The 21,677-nt window shown below is 38.2% G+C and overlaps 1 protein-coding gene across 1 annotated transcript; it reads left to right on the forward strand.

Moving 5' to 3' along the window:
• Nucleotides 1-2,089: 2,089 nt before the first annotated feature.
• LOC149037249 (uncharacterized) lies at nucleotides 2,090-20,431 on the forward strand. The gene is made up of 17 exons (XM_089187513.1): nucleotides 2,090-2,396; nucleotides 2,825-2,895; nucleotides 4,531-4,685; nucleotides 5,243-5,392; nucleotides 6,577-6,813; nucleotides 7,533-7,761; nucleotides 8,512-8,702; nucleotides 9,591-9,753; nucleotides 10,502-10,730; nucleotides 11,737-11,984; nucleotides 12,739-13,408; nucleotides 14,410-14,641; nucleotides 16,057-16,207; nucleotides 16,603-16,799; nucleotides 17,369-17,542; nucleotides 18,945-19,106; nucleotides 20,040-20,431. Exons 1-17 carry the CDS (start codon nucleotides 2,338-2,340, stop codon nucleotides 20,226-20,228), a joined length of 3,507 nt encoding a protein of 1,168 aa, XP_089043639.1. The 5' UTR covers nucleotides 2,090-2,337; the 3' UTR covers nucleotides 20,229-20,431.
• The last annotated feature ends 1,246 nt before the right edge of the window (nucleotides 20,432-21,677 follow it).

Here is a 21,677-nt window from a genome sequence, read left to right on the forward strand (position 1 = left end):
ATTTTTATTCGGAGATTGTCAATCCTTTTACTTTCGTTCATTAATGAAGTTGACTTTTCTTGTACGAAATTTCTCTGTAAAGAAGTTTCTAAACATCAGCTCAGAAACTCTTTACGGAGGCCAATTTACCTTAACAACTCATCTGATAAAACCAATTATCTTGTAATATACTCCACCAAAGCAGCACTGCCCGTCGCGCTGAAACGGCTAACGACGTGAATGAAGCTTTCTCTGCTTCTAACTCTCGTCTAGCATACTGGCGCTTCTTCGCTGTTTCGTACTGCCTGATTATCTTGTCTGGATCCATATATCTAAAGGAGTCTGCATTTGGGTGCTAAATTCTCACAACGAAAAAAAGCCGAACTCTGCCTCTACCAGAATTCCTTAGCAACTATAACCAGTCGCACTAAAGACAAACGCGATTCAGCTTCTTTTAAAGTCCTTCTATTTCACAAGACCACCAAAATTATGGTTCAAATCAGAGTTTATTTCTGCCTTGCCTCAAACGGTACTCTTAAACTCACTGATATTCAATTTCCAAGTCTCCCCGGCTTCATATACAAAGAAATAAACGAGGGCAACACGGATCCTGCAACGGCGTCTGTCGAGCCTGTGCTACCTGAACAGCGGTCGAGTTTGTCCTTAAATTTTGTCTTTGACTGAGTCCCGCAATTTTTCGATTGCCCGCTTTTTCGCTCATTTCCATTAAGAACCTCTCACGAACAGGCTACATATCTATATGTCTATCTTAGAACTGAGCAAAAATATTTACTTATTGACTAAGTGAGAAACTGGACGGGAAATGTTTGGCCCGAGGTCATGAAGTACCAGCTTCGCGGCCGGCTCAGTCCATTCCGGTTTCAAACCAAATAACGCTATTTTTAGCATTTACCTCACGATTTTTTTTCAATATTTACTGAGACGAAAATCTGCATCGTCCAAAGTAAAGTTTCAGCAACAAATTTCATTCTTTTCTTTACTCGCGCGGTTAGGTGCAATATAGGCGTGGGTTTCATCACCTTTGGGAGAACATGTTTTGCTGGTGTAAATGGAGTATAAGTGACCTAAGGTAGACTATGTGTAAACAAGGAAAATAATAAAGCGCAGTTATTCATTTCAAACACTTCAAGAAGTATAGAATTTAAGAATTGAGTTTGCAACAGAAGTTCGAATTCAGATGTTAGCAAAAGTTTCAAGAAAGTCTTTTTACCTAAGAGCAGATGTTTATTTAGAAGTTAGATCAACGTAAGTCAATTCTAGCTGTTTGAACAGAGTTTTGGAACAATTGAATAAAGGGGGTAAGTTTCTATAGAAACTGTGGTGCTGCGTTGGTGGGAGAGTATAGCAAGTAATTTAGTGTTAACAACCGAGTCAAAACATAAATTGGCCACCGTAAATAGTAAAAAAAGCTGACGTTTTGAGCGTTAGCCTGACGAAGGGCTAACGCTCGAAACGTCAGCTTTCTCACTTTTTACGGTGACGGATTTACGTTTTCAACTAAGTTGTTAACACTAAATTATTTGGAACTATTGGTTACCGAAAGCGTAGTCACAAACATTTTTGCTATAAATTACTGACGACTTCTTGCTTGAGAGCAGATCCTCAGAGTGACCTCATGAAATTTAAATGATCCCATTAAAACTAAATGCACTCCATTCAACTAAAATTTAAAACATTTACCCTCTTGCTAAAGACAGCCGGAACCAAGACAAAGCTCTCTTTTTAGAGTAGAAAAAAGCCATAGTACGATGTATGAAAGATTGAATCTCCGATAGATTCCTGAAATAATTATGAAATGTGAATAAAGAGTAGACTCTAATATCTTGGGCCCAAAGATGTTCCTATAACATGAGCTAATTAAACGTACATGGATTCCTTCGGTAACAAAGGGGAACAATCTGATTGGCTGGAAATTGTGCGTGGAGGAAGGGATCAGATATCAAGGATTTTTTAAGACCTCTCACCGCCGTCTGGGTTTAACTTGCTCAGGCTGAAGTGTTCGGGTCTCGCCTTGGGGCACAGCCACCAACTGTACCATCGGCAGATGCTTATGAAAAAAATGTTCATATGAAACCCCTGAGGGATTAAAACATAGTCAAGCGGGAAAAGGCTTCATCTGGAGCAGTGAGCTGTGGTACCTGGCATTCATATCATAAATTAGTCAACGTTTCTTCTCGCTTTAATTCTTAGAGCATGGGCTGTCTCATTAAATTTAAATGCTTTTTTTCTCGAAAAGCAAAAAACTATTGTGTCAGTATTCATCCGACCAGCTAGAGGGTGGAACTATGACCGTGAAATAATTTTGCTATAAATAAGGGTGTAAAGCATGAGTGTTTTATGAAAATTAAGTTTTCACTGAGGATCAAACATCACAGAGGGACTGTCAGGAACAAAAGGTAGGTTTATTTCAGGTAAGGAAAGTGTTCAAATTACAACTGTATACAAAATAGAACATTAGGTGAAGTGCTATGCCAGTGATATTCATGGTTATTATATTAAGTTCGGAGAAAACTCGAGCTTCATATCTGAGAACTGCAAATGTAACCCAGAAAAAAACATTTGCCTCATTCTTGTTTAAGCGTTTTTATATTCATAGGACTGGTAAGATTTGGTCATCGTTATGGAAGGCTGAGATATGTAGCGGGCTTAAGTGTAATTTGTTTCCTTGTGTCAATTTTTTAACTAATCCTTTGTTCAGTTTTTCTAGCGAAACTTAAACGCATCATCATCATTGCAACGTTAAATGGTCCAATTCACTTTTAAAAAAAAATTACGATATATATATTTGTTTTATTCTATATTTATGTTTACTATTTTCGTACAGGAGAATGTTATGTCTTGCCCTCTCTGCGATCTTTGTCCTTCCTCTCTTAAAACCCATCGAGGGAGCCGCAGGTAACAGTTTAAAAGTCAATCGACTTAGTTCATCCATAATTGTATTTTAACTTAGCTCGAGCCACTTCGCTTGTCGTGAATTATTATTCAAGTATCCATCGTTTGCAACTAATCGAGTAAGTCTTGAAGATCCCTAAATCATTGATTTCCTCTCGGTTTCGCTTTCAGGAATCTTCTCCATTTAATTAAAGCGGTCAAATTTCCCATGTCGTAAATAGGCATTAATGTGTTATGGAGAGCTTGGTTATAGATTAAGGGGGAAAAAACGTCTTTTAAACATTTTTTAAGAACTAAGAGCATATATCAAACTCTGTTCGGGAACTATGGTATATAAGATAGATCACAGTGTGTTCTTAAGAGATATAATGGGCCAATCTTCATTTTTGCCTGTGCTAGTAATAATCACGCGCGTACTTGGAAAAAATTTTTTGATGTATAATTCATAATGGTAATAGGACCAGGTGGAGTCCATTTCGGTCTGTAGTCATACGAGGGATTTACAAAATCGGACGACCGCGAAGCGGGAGTCCGATTTGTCAATCACGAGTATGATTACAGACTGAATTGGATGACACGAAGTCCTGTTGCCAATTAATCACAACCATAACAATTTCCCCCCCAAAAAGATACATTTAGGGCAAATATCTCCAGTAAGGACGATGTCTAAAGCAAAAAATTTGGAAATTTCCCAGTTTTCTCTTCAGGGTAAGTGGTTGTTGCAATGGTTATTGTGATTCATTCTGTGATTCGTGGATTTAGCTGAGTGGACTTATTAAGATTGGCTGCTTCAACTATCCGATTGCAATTGTTCGATTACAGCCAACTGTCCGATTACAGTTGTACAGGGTGATTAGTCAAATATAAATCAGCTGATGCACCAATCACATTTGAGGAAATTGTGATGGTTATGATTAATGGGAAAATCACGCAATCTCAAACGACATCGACGCAAAACGTTCCTCGAGTTGTGCTTTCAAGGTCATAGTTTGTATCCTTGAGTACGGGCTTCATGCACGCTTTTAGCTATATCCCTCTTTTCTTTCTGATATTTCTTTTTATTTAATTCTTTTCATTTAAAGGGGATAATTTGTACCCGTAGATTATGCAATACAAATTATAGGCCACCGTGCTCCCTCATGAGCAAAAGACCATCGTACTTGTTTACATAATTCCGTAAATTTTTATTGATAAGCAATTTAGAGAGTTAAATATTTACTAATGACCAAAGTTTACATTTCACTTGAAAAACCGATTTGCAAGAATGGTGCGATGTTTATTTGCTTACCTATTTTTTACTTTTCCCGCGCAATCTTCAAAGAGCCATGACTAATGTTATTGTCACGAGATGTCTAGGAGACTTGGTTACAAAGCCAGACAAAAATAATAACAACGAAGCCAGCCTCGAAACCGACGAAAGTCCGAAACCAGTTATATTTAACGAAAATGACACTGACAAGATTTATCATGAAGACATTTTCATGGTATTTTAAAGAAGAAAAAATACCCGATTGAAGAATTTCAATTGATCTTCCTAAACGATGAGATGTAAAAATCTCGGGACTGCTCTCTGCTCTTCGAAAGAATAATTATTGTGTTTACTAATTTTGACTCATCTCTTCAATCTCTCCAATCAAGAGTATTCATTTGAGGCCGCCTCTGATATTGATGCCTTCAGTGTCCCAGCAACATCGGCACTTGCGCTATCGTCTGTACGGTATAAAGATGGATCACATTCAATGAATTGGACTTGGGCCAGTGGAGATACAATGACACATACCTTCTCCCCAGCAGTAAGTTTTAACCCTTTGTACCCTAACATCAGTATGTATTTTCTCCATACTATCCTCTTTACATTTTTCAAGGTAGTGACAAGGAGAATTTGATTAAAAATCAGGAGCCTCCTAGGCTTGCAATCATTTCCTTTACTCTCATGATCTTAACGAATGATTCAGGAGTGTTACAACATGGAGAAATTAGATACTGGTCACTTTGGGTATAAAGCATTATTGCCCTTTCTTTTAACTTTCCAGATTTATTTATTTATTTACATATACTGAACACATATTTAAAATTTAGCCTTAAATCTTCAACTAAGGAAAATAATTTAACATGTTTTACAAACTTATTTTGTCAATCTTAGCAACCCCCATCCCACCCCCCAAATCAACTAGTGATAAAAATGCAATTTGTTATCTAGTGAAAGATAAACTGAAAATATTGGTGCATAGTAAGTAAACAGAACCAATTTTAAAGCTTCAAATGTATGCTATGTTTGTGTAAAAGTGTCTCTGTGATGTGTTAATTAAAAATAACTGAGATCATAAATTAACTGCAACATACATCTCAGATTTCAGGAAGAGAGCTTCGAAGAGGAGGGATTCAGCTGTGGCTTTACAACAATAATCCACGTGCAGGAGAGAGCTTGGCTGTCTCTTTCCAAAATACTGCATCCACCACTGTTACTGTATCACAGTTCAATATTAAGCTGAATTTTAAGGTAAGGGGTAACGTTGCAAAACACCTGTTAAATTCCTGAGATCAAATTCAATTTTGCAATTGTGCAGAAGATTGCCTTTGTACACCTTGATGATGTGTGCGAGCATACTTTGAAGTGTAGCAGAAGTATCTTCTATCAATGCGGCATTTACAACTACGGCATTGGAAATGTTTTATGACAGTAATGTAAAACATTGAATTTTTCTCATATTTGAAGTATGATCATGTATTATTGTATCACTTAGCTCTTATGTGATCTGTGATTAGTTAATTTTGTTAGCCATATTTCTCTCTGACCTGCTAAATTTAAGAGTTTGTTTGACCTGAAATGTTTCCCCTCTATTTGAACTCAGAGATATAGTAAATAACTTACTGACCTCGTTTTCTTGGACTGCACTGTAAGTTACAGAACCTTGGTTTTTTCAGCCTTTTGCGGGCTATAAATCTGAGCTGAAAAAACTTGGTTGGTATCATAGTGTACAGTCCATAGACTTGTTTAGTAAGGGGTATCTATGGATTACTTGTTGATGGTGTTAACAAGTATTATGGCAAAATGCTATAGTAATACACTTGACTGATAGCTTTGGGGGATGGTTATTTCAAAGATAAGGACAGAGAAAGACAGCAATCTCCTTAGAATCAAGGAGGTTACTAAGGCAACCAAACCACAGCCCACATCTAAACATCTGTCAACACGACACCAGAATGCTTGTGTATAGAATGACTACTTATCCAAACTTTTGGGTGTAGAAAAGAAGTAGGAAGTGAAACAAAGAAAGCAATGGAGCTAAGCAGCAGTTGAAAGTAATTTGAGTAAAATCATGGGCATAACAATAACTTTTTCCATAAGCTGCTGTTGATAATATAATAGACAGCTGTGCCTGGAAAAGGGCTGTAAGGCAAAACATGAGAGCCTGCACGTAAGCCTTTAACTCCCAAGATCTGATTGTTAATTCTCCCCTATAGCTGCTTGACATTTCTTTGTAAATTTGTTATGAGAATTTGGTGTGCGATCAATGTAATAACTTGTACCTGATGAGTTTGAGTATTGTCACTACCTGTTTACCAGATAATGTATGGATATTATGGGGAGAAGTTACATGTTAATCACTTCTGGGAGTTATAAGGCTTATGTTGAAATTGAAACCAGCTGTACAATAATCACTTTATTCTTTCCATTTGAAGGGGTGGCGTGCTGTGTGGGTATCCTATCAAGAAGCTATTGTGACTAAAAAAAAAGATATAAATGTTATGAAAATAACTGCTCCCACAACTCAAGCTACCATACATCCTTTGTATTTTGATGTCTTGCGCTTTGCAAGTGAAGTCAGGAGGCAAAGCCGTGACAAAGTGGTACCACCATTGGATCCAAACCTTTACTCTAACAACAACTTCTGGCAGCAAACCTATCGCTGGAGTCAGGTATGTTTGAACATGTTTGTCTTAAAATATATATCTAATGAAATAAAAATGAAATGGGATTTAGCAGTGTACATTCTACAAGGTGGCTCTTCTTGTCCACTGTTTCCAAGTGGAATTGGAATTTAGAATGTTGGTTTTTGTGGATGGAGGAAAAGCGGAGGACTAGGAGAAAAACTCATGAAGCAAATATGAGGACCAACAAAGAACATAACGCACATTTGACACCACAGTGGTGAGAGGCGAGCCCTCTCACTACTGTGCCATCCCTCTCCCCTGCTCCACTAGTAATAGAAAAAAGCATAGATCTGTTTAAATGCTCTGTCAGTTTTGTCTTGAAAGATGTGATGTGTTTGATATTGATGTTGTTACACAAAATTCATTTATGCAAACTAAAAGGGTTCATTCATGCAGGAACTGTAAATCACTCTGTGCTTTGGTCTTGGAGTAAAGTTTGGGGAGCTGGAAGATTTTTTAATTGAATCAGTTAATGATGGCTGGGGCAAGTTTTGGTGATCTCTGCATTAGGTGCTCTCAAAAATACAATGTTTTAAAGCTGTCAGTGATTTAAATAGTTATGATGCTGATATTTACTGATAAACAGAATATTACATTATTGTCTGCTTTTGGATACAATTTATCTTCTATTGATGATCAGATATCTCTCGCTCAAAGAAAAAAATTCACATCCATGTAAAATAATCTATGCATATTTCTTTTAGGTATCACCACCAACCATTTCTGTTACCACACCCAGTCAAGAAAAACTGGACAATATGACCCTGATTGAAAAGCGACTAGAGAATTGGTTTGTTAATCAATCTCAGAGCTCACTCCAGTTTCCAACAAATGCTCAGAGGAGATGGATGTCTTTACAGATGCAAGTGGATAGTGCTTACACTCAGTATGAACAACTAAATATTGTGAAAAGCTCAGAAGGTGTTATTACAGGTAAAAACCGTGTTAATAACTAACCCATGACTTTTTAGCAAAATTCTGAAAATTCTGAATTTTTGTTTGGTGGCAAGTTTAAGGATTGAAAATAATAATTTAACCACTATAGTGAAATTTTAACCCTCTAACTCCCATAGTTGAGCAATGCAGAATTTGCAGAGTGACGGAAATGGTTCTCTATGGCCAAGATTTCCTTTTCAACTTAACAGCTGCACTTATATCTATGCATAAAATTTTAGTATCAAGAAAATTCAGTCACCAAGTGACTCTTCTTTCTTTACAAAGGAGATTTTGCTAACCATGCACCAATGCTTTGCTACAAGAATGTTTGAGACAAAGCAAGTTACTCATCGATTAGATCGGTATGGCCTTCAAACCGGTCACTGTGTGGACATGTCAAACTATGGACAACCAATTTACCAAACCAGTAGTGAACTTGTAGCCCATCTTTGAAAAACTTGTCGAGGGTTGTCTTTTGTCAACTCGCTGAAGTACTGGTGTTGAACTAAGTTGTTGGTGAGTTCACCAGGGGGCGAACTTGGGGGTTGGGGAGTTGACTAAAAGTGTTGGCAAGTCTAATAATGACAACAACGAGTTGCCTAATGGTGTTGGTGAGTTGCCTAATGATGTCAGTAAGTTGGTTGTTGATAATTTGATGTGTCAGCAAAATGATTGAGAACAGCTTTTTTTTGTTGCTCTATCCAAAAATAAAACCTCCAAAATTGTATTTGCACTGTTACTCTCCAGGGGTGCCTCTTTATGCCGACAAGTCTAAAGTTACTGGTGGTAAAAAATTTGGGGAGGTGGTGGAGAAAGTGCTTCTTCCATTGGCACTGGATTATCATGTGAGATCACGTGATGTTGACGTCAATGCATTGGCGGTCGATCAACTGTCCAACTTGAATGGAGCCATGGACCAGAAAAATGCAGCCATAAAGGTATAGTTGATCAGCTCTTTAACCCTTTATAGTCCAGTATCAGTATGCATTAATTCTCTATAGTGTTCTCTGTTCGTTTTCCACGATACTGGCAAGAGAATTTGTACATTAATCAAGAGCTTATTTTAGGAGCTAATCATTTTCTTTATTCTCATGATCTTGATATTTTATTCAGTAGTGATACTCTAAGGAGAAGTTCGATGTTAGTTACTCTCGGGGGTAAAATGGATTAAGGTTCACCCTTAACCTTGATAGGTGTGTTCAGATGAGGGTTTGTAAACATGGTTGTCAAAGTTTAAGATACACACTTTTTCTAGATACAAGTTAAAAAAGCAAAGTAGAGTTCTCTCTCAGTGTTCTCCCAGCCGTGTCCAAACACGAGAGGCTGGAAGAATTTTTGGATGCTAGGAAAAATCTCAATTGTATTTTGGGTTTGCATGCTTCAATCAATTTTAGGCTTTAACAACCCCTCCAAGGCAACCCCCCCCCCCCCCCCCCCCACGCAATCCGCCTAAGCAACCTCCCTGGCTTTTGGAGAGTGGTTCGTTCGAATTACCCCCTCCCCCACCCCGTGACCAAAATTGTTTTGTGAAAGGCAAGGCCAACGACCGTGACGTTCTTGTAGACCTTTTCTTCTGAATCATCTGCTCGCGAAAGTGAACTTTTTACTTTTTTCTCCTAATTAAATTATAACATTTTCTTTTTTTGCTGTTTATCTTAGCTCTAAAAATGTGAAGTTGCCTTTAGCAAACTTTATTTAAAATAGGCCCCATTCTTTTTTCTGAATTTTACCTGCCGCTAAGATGACGGAGGGAACATTTAATATAAGTACTTTTCAGAGAATGCAGGATGGTTTTACTGAATTTTCTTTCTTTTTTTCAACCATAGAAAATAGCGGGAGGTAATCAGAACATTCAAGCCATATTCACCACCGCCCTGGGTACCACTCAAACATCTTACACGTTGGCTGAAGTGAAGGTGGCCATAGGCACTCTGAATATGAAGCGGAAGGAACGATTACTTCTCCTTTTGGAATATATTGAAGATCAAGGTGAGTCTATGAACAATTGGGTAAAGTATGGAACTCGAGTCATTGGTGCTCACAAGGCGCCAGAGCTTATCGCAGTCTTCGTAGCGTGAAGCGACTAGGAATATTGCAAATCCCCTTGGTCCCCTTACTTCATTGAAGATTACCCCCCTTAGAGCAACGACGTACAAAAGCCCTCCCCTGATCCAACGATGAACCCATAGTAAGTCAGGGTTAATGTAGGTTAGGGGAGGGGTAGGTGCCCAGTTGCTTAGATACTGACATTGATGCGATAATTCATATAATTCCATTCCTGGAGCTCATGAAATTAAGAACTGGTAAGTTCTGAGCTCGTTAAAGAAATAGAGAAAGACGTTTTTCGTCTTGTCACAAGCGTGGGACAAAGAAAGAACTCTGAGTCCCCATGAGGAACCGAACCTCAAACCTTTGAATTCCGTCCTCCGACGCGTGTCATATGAATTTCGTAGTAGACCTCGCTCACCGTGGAGTCTCTGTGGCTCAGTGGTAGAGCATCGGAGCGCAGAATCCGAAGGTGTGAGGTTCGATTCCTCATGGGGACTCGGAATTTTTTCTTTGTCCCACGCTCGTCACAAGACGAAAAACATCTTTCTATGTTTTTTTACCGAGCTCAAAACTTATCATCTCTCTTATTTCTATCTACAAATTTTATACCATTTTTACCAAAATAGCTTTAAAACATGTTTAAAGCTTTGGTGAGAATGGGATATAATTCAGCTCTTGCATTTTTCAGGTTGGAACGATGGTAGTGGTATTGGTACTTTGGATCATGAGATGAACAATTCCGGTGCAGGTTTTATGAATGCAGTCTTCCTCCTGAGGAAGGAAATCACCGCCGCTGGTAAAATCGATGATTATGTGACTACTATGAAGTGGTACAACGAGTTTGGAGAAGTTTATCAAGACCCGTTTGAATATGCTGGTACAACTGCTGATCGTATGAGAACCATTGCAGTATTCAGGCAAGATGTTTTTCATGTCAGTTCCTTATGTGACATTTTTTTTTTTCTAGGTATGCGTTACTTTTGTTTACTAATACAAAACTGTGTGAAAATTGGGTAAGTTTCCAAAGAAAACTGTGTTGCTGCGTCAGTGGGGTATTCCAAGTTAATTTGGTATCATCAACCGAGTTGGCAATGTAAATTGACCACTGTAAAGAGTTTCTAAGAGCCGACGTTTCGAGCGTTTGCCCTTCGTCAGAGCCAACAGTGGCCTAGTAGTTTGTGCTCTTACTTCAAATAGTGAGGTCCTGGTTTCGAATTCTGACGGGGTCATTGTGTTGTGTCTTTGTTAATTGTCGAAGGTAATCCGGGATTTCTTTTTTTTTCTGCTTCACGACACTGTGATTGGGCGAGAAAACTCGTGCTACCACTCAACCAAACAGATGCAAGACGAACGCAAGGGCCAGTAGGGAGCTGCTCAATTGCGCCTTTCCGCGCTTCAAGAAGTTAGCTTCGATTTTAGTTCAAGTCCTTGCTGCTCCTTGTGTCCTGATTGGCCACTGTGATTACTTTGGTGTCAGTTTTATGACATCCAGTCGAAATGCGCTCTTGTGTTAAACTCAGCATCACGTCAGAGATACTTAAGGCTATGTTTCTCGTGGGCTACGCCTTAACATCTTAAAACATTTAGTCTACGTTTTTTAAGTTCGTAATCTGCAATTATTTTGAATTAACTTCATCCTGAGACATTCTTCCATCTTCTACCGTTACGAAACTTGTATTAAAAAAAAAAAATTTTAATCTCTCCCTCCTCAACCAATCCCTTTTTTGCCTTCTTTTTCCCTTCTTATGTTTATTGTTTTTGTTATTATTGTCAAATCATTTCCCTTTAGACCATTGTGTTCCCTCTCGATAGAAATTTATGAAATACCTTGCACGAGCAAACTCATTTATCTTGAAGTCAACTGTTCAAAAAATAAAGACGTTCAATCCTCAGCCTTATGTGCGCTGGCTCTTTCTTTTGCAGGTTGTTTACTGTTCTAATGATGCCAACTACAACAGATGCCAAAAAGCTTGATAAAATTCGTGACATGGAAGAACTTGTCTCATGGTACGCCAACGCACTGTCTCCTAATGAAGGTTTCGCAGGAGTTTTAAAGCCTGATTACCTTGGATTCCATCACAACAGCTATTATGCCTCTGCTTACACTCCGCATGCTATCCATTGTGGCGCACTCATCGAGTTTCTACTTAGTGGAACACCATTTAAATTGAGTAAGAATGATCTTGTTACAAGGGAAAGTAAAATGGGGACAAAAAAAAAGAGCCACTGCGTACCTACCCCTCTGCAAACCCAACATTACCCCTAATTTGTTTTAGTTGACCGTTATTGGGTTAGGTGAGGAGTAGGTGTGCAGTTTCTCTGATACTAACATTGATCCAAATGGATTAAGAAACCGTTGGTTTGAGATATGCTCGAGAAGTCTGATTGTCCGATTGTGGATAGTCCTGGGAAGGACTCCTGTCAGTAGCATTGTCATTTACAAATATGTTAGCTAGATACTTAGCGCTATGGCTTTGAGCAACATTATAGAGGGGTAAAGGCCAGGAAGGAAATGTGTCAGCGGATGACCTCTCTGAAGTGTGGTTTCCAAGGTAGCGAAACGACTACACAAATATCATGGTTTGAACTACTATAAAGCTCTCTTTTGTCTAGGTTTCTTCTTCGTCCATAAACTCGATAATTCTTTTTAGAGGCTCCTTTTGTTTTCTGTTCTAGCCTGCAAGAGGAGACGCCTCTGTGATCATTTTGTTTCGCAAGGGAAATGTGAGGCAACAGTTGGAGAGAGGCATCTTCTCGTAGGATTTCTGAACACTCTCATCTTTTGGCCGTGTAAAATTGTCTGACGCAGTAATAAACTAGCTCTGTTGTATATTTAATATTTGGGGTATACGTGGATTTTAGAAAGGGAGTAATTGTATTTTGTAATAAGAGTTTGAGTTGTGTTTTCGTGGTTTTGGTTCAAAGGTGAGGACACAAGCAAGCATATTAAGAAAGGTCTAGAGACAATGAGGATTGTTGCCGTTAAATACTCAACTCCGAACAGTGTATGTGGTCGATTTCCAGGATTTTACCGTGCAATTTTGGCCAAGAATTTTCCTGCCTATGCTTACGCCGGTGTAACTGCTCCCAGTTTGAACGCTGATGGAAGTCTGGGTGAAATTGCTGCTCTCGACAGTGATAAGATCAAAATGTTTCTACGACTTAATGATGCAGGCAATGAGGATGTTAGCGATTACTTGGAAGATGGGACGATATTCACAAGTATCTATTACCTAAACACTATTGGTTCGATCAACATCATGGAGGAAATAAGCTCTAAAGCTGCCTCGATGAGTATAGCGGCCGAAAGCTCGCCCCAGGGATTCTGGACGAGAAATTATGCTTCGTTAGTGATTGCACGAAGAGAAAATTGGGCGGTAACAATGAAAGGCTTTAACAAGTATGTCTGGGACTTCGAGGCCTCAAGCAATCAAAATGTTTATGGTCTTTATCAGAGTCATGGAGCACTTCTTGTTGCAAACAGCGAGGCGTCACTTAAAACTTTAGATATCGATAATGGTTGGGAATGGACACGACATCCGGGCACAACAACAATAAAAATGGATCTTGAACAGATAGTTAGCCAGCAGCGTAGGTAAGTAATTAAATTCCGTTCGCTCAAATCCGTTTTTATCGTTTAGCTGGCTTCTCGAACAGGCAGATCAAATGGAATCGCGTGTTCTGATTGGTTAGCCTAGCGGGCAATATAGGCTCATATTCCCCGTTCGTGATTGCCCTCTTCGATCCCGTGGACCGAAAAATCTCCCTGCTACCGGTTTTCCAAATTCGTAACTTTTGGGGAACTATTCTATTAGTAGAAGTTTCGTTTAAGGCTCTTTTTAACAAGAACAAGAACAACAACAACAACAAATGTCATGTACTCTGTATTAAGTTTTAACAATGTATTGAATAGAAAATAATAATTCATTATTGGTATGAAAGTAAGAGGGTAACTGCATCCTGGAATAACTAAGTAGCTAAAAATGACAGGGTGTTGTGGATTCCTCCCCCCTCCCCCCCCCCCCCCCCAACTCACCCTGCCAAAAGGAAAGAAGTGCGTTTTAATAGAAAAAGATACAATCATGGCCCGAGTGCAAAATAGCAAGGTCCACACTCACTGAACTTAGGTTTCCAGAAACCTAATGGATAATATTAAAGAATTGGTCCATACTCAGAGTGCGCGTATCGAATTATGGATGCACGTGGGAAATTTGGAGAGCGCCGCTAGCAACTCTAGCTCCTTGCTCCTTCAGTCTTCTCAAAACTTCCCAAGTGCAACCGTAACTCGATATACGCATAGTTAAAGCGTGAACCAATTCTCTAACATTATCATAAGGCTTAGGTCGATATAAATTTGTGTGCTTTTTATTGTCCATTGGAAATATCCCCCCTCCCCCTCCCCCCCCCTCAAAGTATCCAGTGGGCCGGACAGGAAACATGTTAAGTGTTTTTGCTTTAGTTTTAAATTCTGACTTCCTCCAAAAAATGCATGTTTATCATTATAGTGGTATTGTAGGCTCATATGGTACATAAACAATCAAAGATTTAGCACAAATGAACCAATTATATCATCTGACATTTGAAGTAGCTCCACAGATATTTTCAACCCAGGGAACTTGCGGGCGGATTGACTTTGATTGGTGGCGGTGATTATGCTACGGGGGGCTTTGGAATGGATTTCTCACAGCCAAGCTATAAGTTTCCAGCTGGTTCCTTTCAACTTGACATCACATTTGGATTTAAGAAGAGCGTGTTTTTCGCAGATTTTGCCGTGATTTGTCTTGGATCTGGAATCACAACAACCATGAGCTCGCCCAATATAACTCAGGTACATTTAATTTTTTTCCTTTCAATTACGCATCAAGCCTGTTAGAGACCGCTCTCCTTCAAATTTGTTAGAATTATTTCTGCAACCAAAAACTTAATTTCATCGAAAGGCGGGGACAGATACAGTAAGAACTATTACTTGTGGTAACTTGCAATTTATCTAATACAAACAACGTGGAGGAAGTATGGTGACGAAGGGGTTTGCACGGTGGACCTCTGTTCGAGAAGTATGGGTTTGAGTCCTGGGAAGGTCATTTTGTTGAGTCTTTTAGCCAGATACTTAAATTTTTTATCGCCTCTCTTTAAACAAGGGTATAAATGTGTACCTGTAAACTGTGAATGGATTTTAGGGATTACCTAAAATGCACTGGAATAGATAGATAGACAGATAGAGAGACAGGTAGGTAGGTAGGTAGATAGGTAGATAGGTAGATAGGTAGATAGGTAGATAGGTAGATAGGTAGATAGGTAGATAGGTAGATAGGTAGATAGATAGATAGATAGATAGATAGATAGATAGATAGATAGGTAGATAGATAGATAGAGTGAATGAAGGGGGAGAGTGTAACAAGGTAATTTGGTATTTTCAACTGAAAATAATTTTTTTGAAAACAAAAATATATATATATATAAAGAAAACTCAATACTTCTCGTTCTATATGCTTAAAAAGTTGCTGGTTACTGTATGCTATCCGGAAGTGAGTTCCATTTCTTTGCCGCAATTTAAACCATGTTTTGTGCCATTAACCTTTGGTAACGTAAGTATACTGTGGCCTCTTAAATTATACTTGTCTTTCCTTGATCTCGTTATATCGCCTTTACCAGTTAATGCACGGCCCTGTAAACAGCTAGTTATTGTTGAATGGATGCCAAAATTATTCCTAGTCACTTCATGCCTCAGAAACTAGAGGCCTGTTTCTCGAAGGTCCCAATCACTTAACGGGCCCTTAAAGCTGTTCTGTTGTCATTCAAGATGGGAGTTTCAAAACTTTTAAAAATTATACAATAAAACTATCAGATAAAGGAACAAAATAGACTCGTTAGGATGTCAGAACCTGCTTCTGTATTCTTTAAATTTTGATATTGAAGTAGGGCTTTGGGCGCATTTAGTTATTGGAACCTTCGAGAAACGGGCCCCAGGAAAGGTAGAAATAGGGTCTGTGCATGACAGGACGGAAAATGCGTGCACTGTAAGTACCTCCCGTTGTCCCCATACAAACCCTTAGAAAAGTTTTCTAAGGCTTTGTATGGGACAAAGGGAGGTACTTACAGTGCACGAATTTTCCGTCCTGTCATGTCTGAAATGGTGAACCTTTGAGTCGCATCAATCATGCTATGTCCTTACTTTACGCGACAATATTTTCTCAATCTTTCTCGTGAGGAAACTGAGCAATGCACGTTTGAAATTGATTGCAGACCACGTTGTTCCAGACGAAGCTTCTCAACGCAAGCAACCCATCATCAATTCTTATAAACGAAACAAGTCACTCACTCAACACCGACTTGACAAAGGCGCCGTCCTTCTTTGGCACAGGAAACCATGCAGCTACACTTATGGATGTCAATGGTAAATACATGATATGTACGATTCGATTTAGGCATTGAGCTACTGTATTTCTTTATTTTTTCCAAACTTTCCCCGATCTAGAGGCCACTATGCATGATATTAAAACAATGTGAGTGAACGAATAATTAGAATATGTAATACTATAGACTGCAAGACTCAAGTAGCTCTTTTGGGTTGTGATCGTTCAGTGTCTACTGTCGGTGACGGTGACGTCATAACCGCTATTTTGCTTTTCTGTAATGAATATGAGTTTAGGATTGGAATTATATATATCTAAATCTTGCTGTGAGGTCTAACGTGACTTCTCCTTGTGGTTAATATGCTTGTGTTTAGGACACTATTATTTTACTAAAAATAATAGAAGTTTCATGATTCTTTCATTTTAAAAATTTAAGGAAACACTTACTACATTCCCGACGCGCATAACCAGGGACTTAATGTGAAAATTGGCCTGCAAAATTCCAGAAACCAAAGAGGTTCAAAGGCTACATCGGCTCGGTATGCGACCGCATGGCTCAACCATGGAGTGAACCCAACGGACAAGGGTTATGAATACACCATATTGGTTAACAGACCCTCAGGAGAAGTCCGGGTAGGAATTTTAGAGTTCATTAAACGATTCCTTCAAGCATGCGCATTTAAAAAATTAGCTCTCAGAAGTGTTGCATGTGTACATCTTGCGATTTCAATAGATAGTCTGCAAACAGGTGATAAGAATACCAAGGTCATCAGCTATACTGTAGACCGCTATTTTGCCATGACACCTAATTCATAACCATAAAATGTATGGCAGTCAGTACTGTGAATTTCGTGCAGGATCTTGGAAGTTAAGTTGCTTTTATAAGCAAGTATTTGTTGACAAGTGAACTGGAAACGAAACAGTTGTATCTCAGTGGTCGCTTTTCAAGAAGCATTCCTTCTTCGCTTCTAAGCCAATAGATTTTTACCGAAAATCTGACGAAATAAGAAATTGTGGGATAGATAAGCACATACGTTAAGCATTCTTATGTACAATGTTTTTTGTACCAAATGGTCCAGTCTCGCATGGAAAGTCACATTCCAACCTTTTTTTATTTTAATAGGGTTCAAATAGCCTTCAACAATATTACGATTTTTTTTCTTTTTGATCTCGCACTAACATTCCTGTTCATAATTTGAAAGACTTTGGCCGAAAATCAAGCTAGTGGCAGCTACTGGTATCAAGTACTTCAGAGAGACAATAAGGCTCACGTGGTGAAGATCAATAATTGCCCAAGGCCGGGTGAGACACAGTATGGATACGTTTTTTTTGACAAATCTGTCAATACCTCGGGTCCAGTAGGGCACGTCACAAAGGTAAAACTTTTCATGGTGTGGTCTAGCTTAGCTAGGAGTAAAAACAGAGTTGGTTTAACGAGACTAACAGAGAGGACGAAATTCGCGAATATGTAGAGCGTCTCCTTTTGCTAAAAGAAAATAAAGACTTAAAACGTTTCTTTTAAAAAAGGCATTTTGTTCATGTTTTTTTCTTATGGCCAGTTGGTTGGTCCTGATTAAAATTTTAATATGCAATAATTGTTTTGCATTGTTTGTCAAACTGTTTTTACAAGTTTTGAATTTTCAAAGGCATTGTAAGTTGCAGTTTACTTTGTGTATAGAACTATTATTTTTTCTTATTATTTATCATTGGTTTCCTGCTGTTCAGTAAGGTATTTTTACCATGGGATTTTCAAATTCCTGTTGAAGCTCTATACCTTGGAAAAAATTATGCGTAGAAATATAATGCTAAGTTTCAACTTTTCTTTTTAGAGAGGCATTTTTTTGGTGTTTTTTTCTTAGAGCTAGTTATTTAGTCCTGATCTTAAATCTTAATATACTATAACTTTTATAAACTAATTGTTTGTAAAACTGTTTTTAGAAGTTTTGAATTTTTATTTTAAAAGGCGTTGTTGGTCGCAGCGGAATATGTTTATACAAGTATTAATTATTATTGTTCATTTCTTATATATATCACTTTTATTTATTATTAATCATTTTTATTTATTATTACTATTATTAATATTTATCATTTATTTCCGGATTTTCATAAAGGTTCTTTTACCATAGGGTTTCCAAATCCCTTTTGAAGCTTTACAGCATGGAAAAAATTGTGTCTAGAAGCGTTTTTTTTTACCAAAAGGCACATAATTCTCCGTTTCAACACTGTCTCATCCTTCCAGTATAATTCAACGTCACAAAAGAAGGAAGAAAGTTTAATTAGATAGGGACAGAAAGCCTAAGAGCTGCTGTCCAAATTTCTAAAGGCTTTGTTTCTTTGTTCCTTTGATGTAAATATATATGCATCGATCGTAACCTTTTTGATGGAAAAAAAAAAGAAAAGGCATATTTACTTCATATACATGGCAGAGTGCCACGTTATTGAAACTTGAGTAATATGTATGTAGTATAATCTAAAACTATGGATAGCATTGAAGGCGCGCTCTGATTGGCTACTCAAGCTCGAAATATCCTTCGCTATTCTTCAGAGGAACTCGCACCGGATTTGCGGCAGAAAACATTTTAATCGTTTCTGGAATAAATTGGTTTAAATCATATTTTTGTCCCATTTTTCTTCAGTCTCGGCGGCATAGTTATTAAATATATCTGTTTTAAGTTTATGTAAAGTAAAATTTCTTTTTGGTCATTTCTGGACGTGATATGGTTTTTGTGTAAATAAATATCGATTGATCTGCGGTTCTTCTGATATTTTATCTCACAGGATCCTTGCATTGTGATGGTGGAAGAAGTGGATACCCAAAACTTGTACATTGCAGTCTCTTATCCAAATCTAAATTTCAACATCTCCAGGACTTTGAAATGGGGCAGTCAGGTCAATGGGCAGGAAAGATTTTATTCTGTTAGCACACCAGTTGACATAGAGGTAATCTGTAAACTGATATTCCTTCTTTTTTTACTTCTTTTTTTAGAATACTGTTGGTTCTTGCAGTCTGATTGGCTGTTAGTAGTTTGATTATTTCCAATGACACAATTGTTAAATGATTTCTATAGATAGTCACATGATTTCAAGTGCAATTTGGACTAAATAGGGAGGAATAAATTTTGTCAAAGACTAACAAAATTGCACGAGCCCTACGGGCTCGTGCAATTAGTGGTCTTTGAAAAAGGTTTACATGTGCTCATTAATGAATATCTTAAACCAACATGTTACGCAGAAAAAATCAAGAATTTACACATTTGATTATGATAGTGTGGCTTAAACGAATGAGGTAATCTTGTTTTGTACGAAGAAAGCGTTTTTCAGTTCATTTCCCTAAAAACATCATTAAAGTTATTATAACGACCGATTTGAAAGAATGTGCTTGTCACTCGAAACCTGTGAAAAATCAAAAGAAACTGAAACAAAGGAACCTAAGTGCGACCAAGTCGAGATTGATTTTCCTTTTGATCTGAGTGATTTAGAAGGAGGAGTGAGTTTTCGGGACCTTCACAGTTCAATAAAATAGTAGCAACACAATTCATAATTACACTCGTCTCTTAGAGCAATTTTCAATTGAGTGTTGAAAGTAACCTGGAATTGCATTGGGTTTACTTTACTTTGATTTGTGATTGGTCCAGAGAACTCGCACCACTCTCTTAACTAATTAGATGCAAAAAGATTCGGTCGCCGCGTGTTCCCGCGCTTTTTAGCGGTTTGCTTGTTTTTTACTTTGAGTTCTGATTGGCACTCCTGAACATTTTTCTTTCTTCCGATTGTCCGTTGTAATTGCTTTGGTTTTGGTTCAACAACACTCATTGGAAAAGCTCTCCAAACGAACAGCTCTAGATTTTAACCTCCAATAATGATTTATCTCAGGTGAGAGTGATCAATGCGGTGAATATAGCAACTGGAGATGTGAGAGTAAACGGAGAGGTTGTCCCGGACACCGATAAAACAAATCACGTGATGGTGAGACCAAATTCAAGCGGTGCAACTACAGGGCATGCCATCGTGTTTAAACAGCTGTCCAAGGGGTTCACTACAGAAGTCAAACTTACTCGATAGTTGCCTTGACGGCATATGCATTTTTTTCTCTTTAGATTGATAATAAGACTCTTTGAATGAATTAAACAATGTTAAGCGAAGTTAAATTTGCTAAAGCGTTATAGAGTGCTTGTCACGTAAATGTAAAGCTGAATAGTAGAATGGAAATCAAAAAATAAACGTGCAAATCTTATTAAAAAGCTCTTTGGGACGATCTCGGAAAATCCTCACAACCTCAGGATTTTTTTTTTTAAGAAAAGGCCTCTCCTTGAAGCAAATTTTACCAAATTAGCCGGTGGTCAGAGCATTGGAAAACTGTTTCCAGCCACCTTTAACGGTAAAACTGCACCTCCTCAACACCTTTAGTGCGTGTGTGCGTGCGTGCGTACGTGTATGTATGCGAGTGCGGTAGGGGAGCTTACCACAGCAAAAATCATTCGCTATTCGAAGGCAGTCCTTCTGTATCTTTTCAAAACCTACAGTTCCTTTAATTTCTGATGTGAAATCAGGTAGAAATTTGGCAGCCTAGCTCTTTGTCTCGGCTGCTGCTTATCATCCCTTTTTGTAAAAACTCCAAACTTATTGACTACGTAAATGAAGGGGTAGGTGCCGTTGTTCATACTTGTAGGCACTTCTGAATATATCGCCTGGTTGGACACATTAGAGGCCTCTAGGATAAACACCATCCTGGTATAACTGCCGCCTGAAAATATATTAATTTTCTTACGCAGCACTGTCTCCTGTTGTCTCTGCAAAAGGTTCCGTAAGGTTTTATAATGGGTGACAGCCAACTAACTCAGGTAGTGTGTCCTTTCCTTTGTCATAAAGACCTAAAAGAATTCAAAAGCCACGTTATATCCTTTAATGGCTTATAGAAGGGGATTGGGCAAAGCTATGACATAAATATTGCCCGTGTATCAAAGAATAGATGAGGTGGCGTGGACTTGAACTCAATTCGTACACAAGACTCTCGGAGCCACGGTTGGCCGAAAATTGAATGTCAAATTAGCAACGTTCACAATAGTTCTCGCGAGATAACTAATTAGCCACACATGAGTTCAAACTGCGAAAGTATTGTCAAAATTGCGACTACTGACTAATTAAACAAAAAACTATGATGCCCAGAAGAAAACCTCAAATGCTGAATGGGAAAAATAAAAAATCTTCTTGAACAGAACTTCAAAGTTGGGGCAAACAACAAGCTATTGGGTGAGGAAGATACTCAACGAAGCAACTTGCAAAGTAAATACGTAAGCTTAACTCTTGTGTTAAAAATCCTGATTCTTTAATTTGTTTTTACTGTGTTCGATAATTGCCAGGTATGGTTTGATGTTTGATATTGCGATACGAAGTCCTAGTAAACGCTCTCGGAGTTTCCAGTTTCAACAAGTGAGTCGTCTTTATTTGTCTAACAAAAAACAATATGACAAGTGAAAAGCAATTCATTCCCGGATAAAAAACGTTGGATGG

This window comes from Pocillopora damicornis, chromosome 11, assembly GCF_964200805.1.
Source record: "Pocillopora damicornis chromosome 11, jaPocDami1.2, whole genome shotgun sequence".
Lineage (NCBI taxonomy): Eukaryota > Metazoa > Cnidaria > Anthozoa > Scleractinia > Pocilloporidae > Pocillopora > Pocillopora damicornis.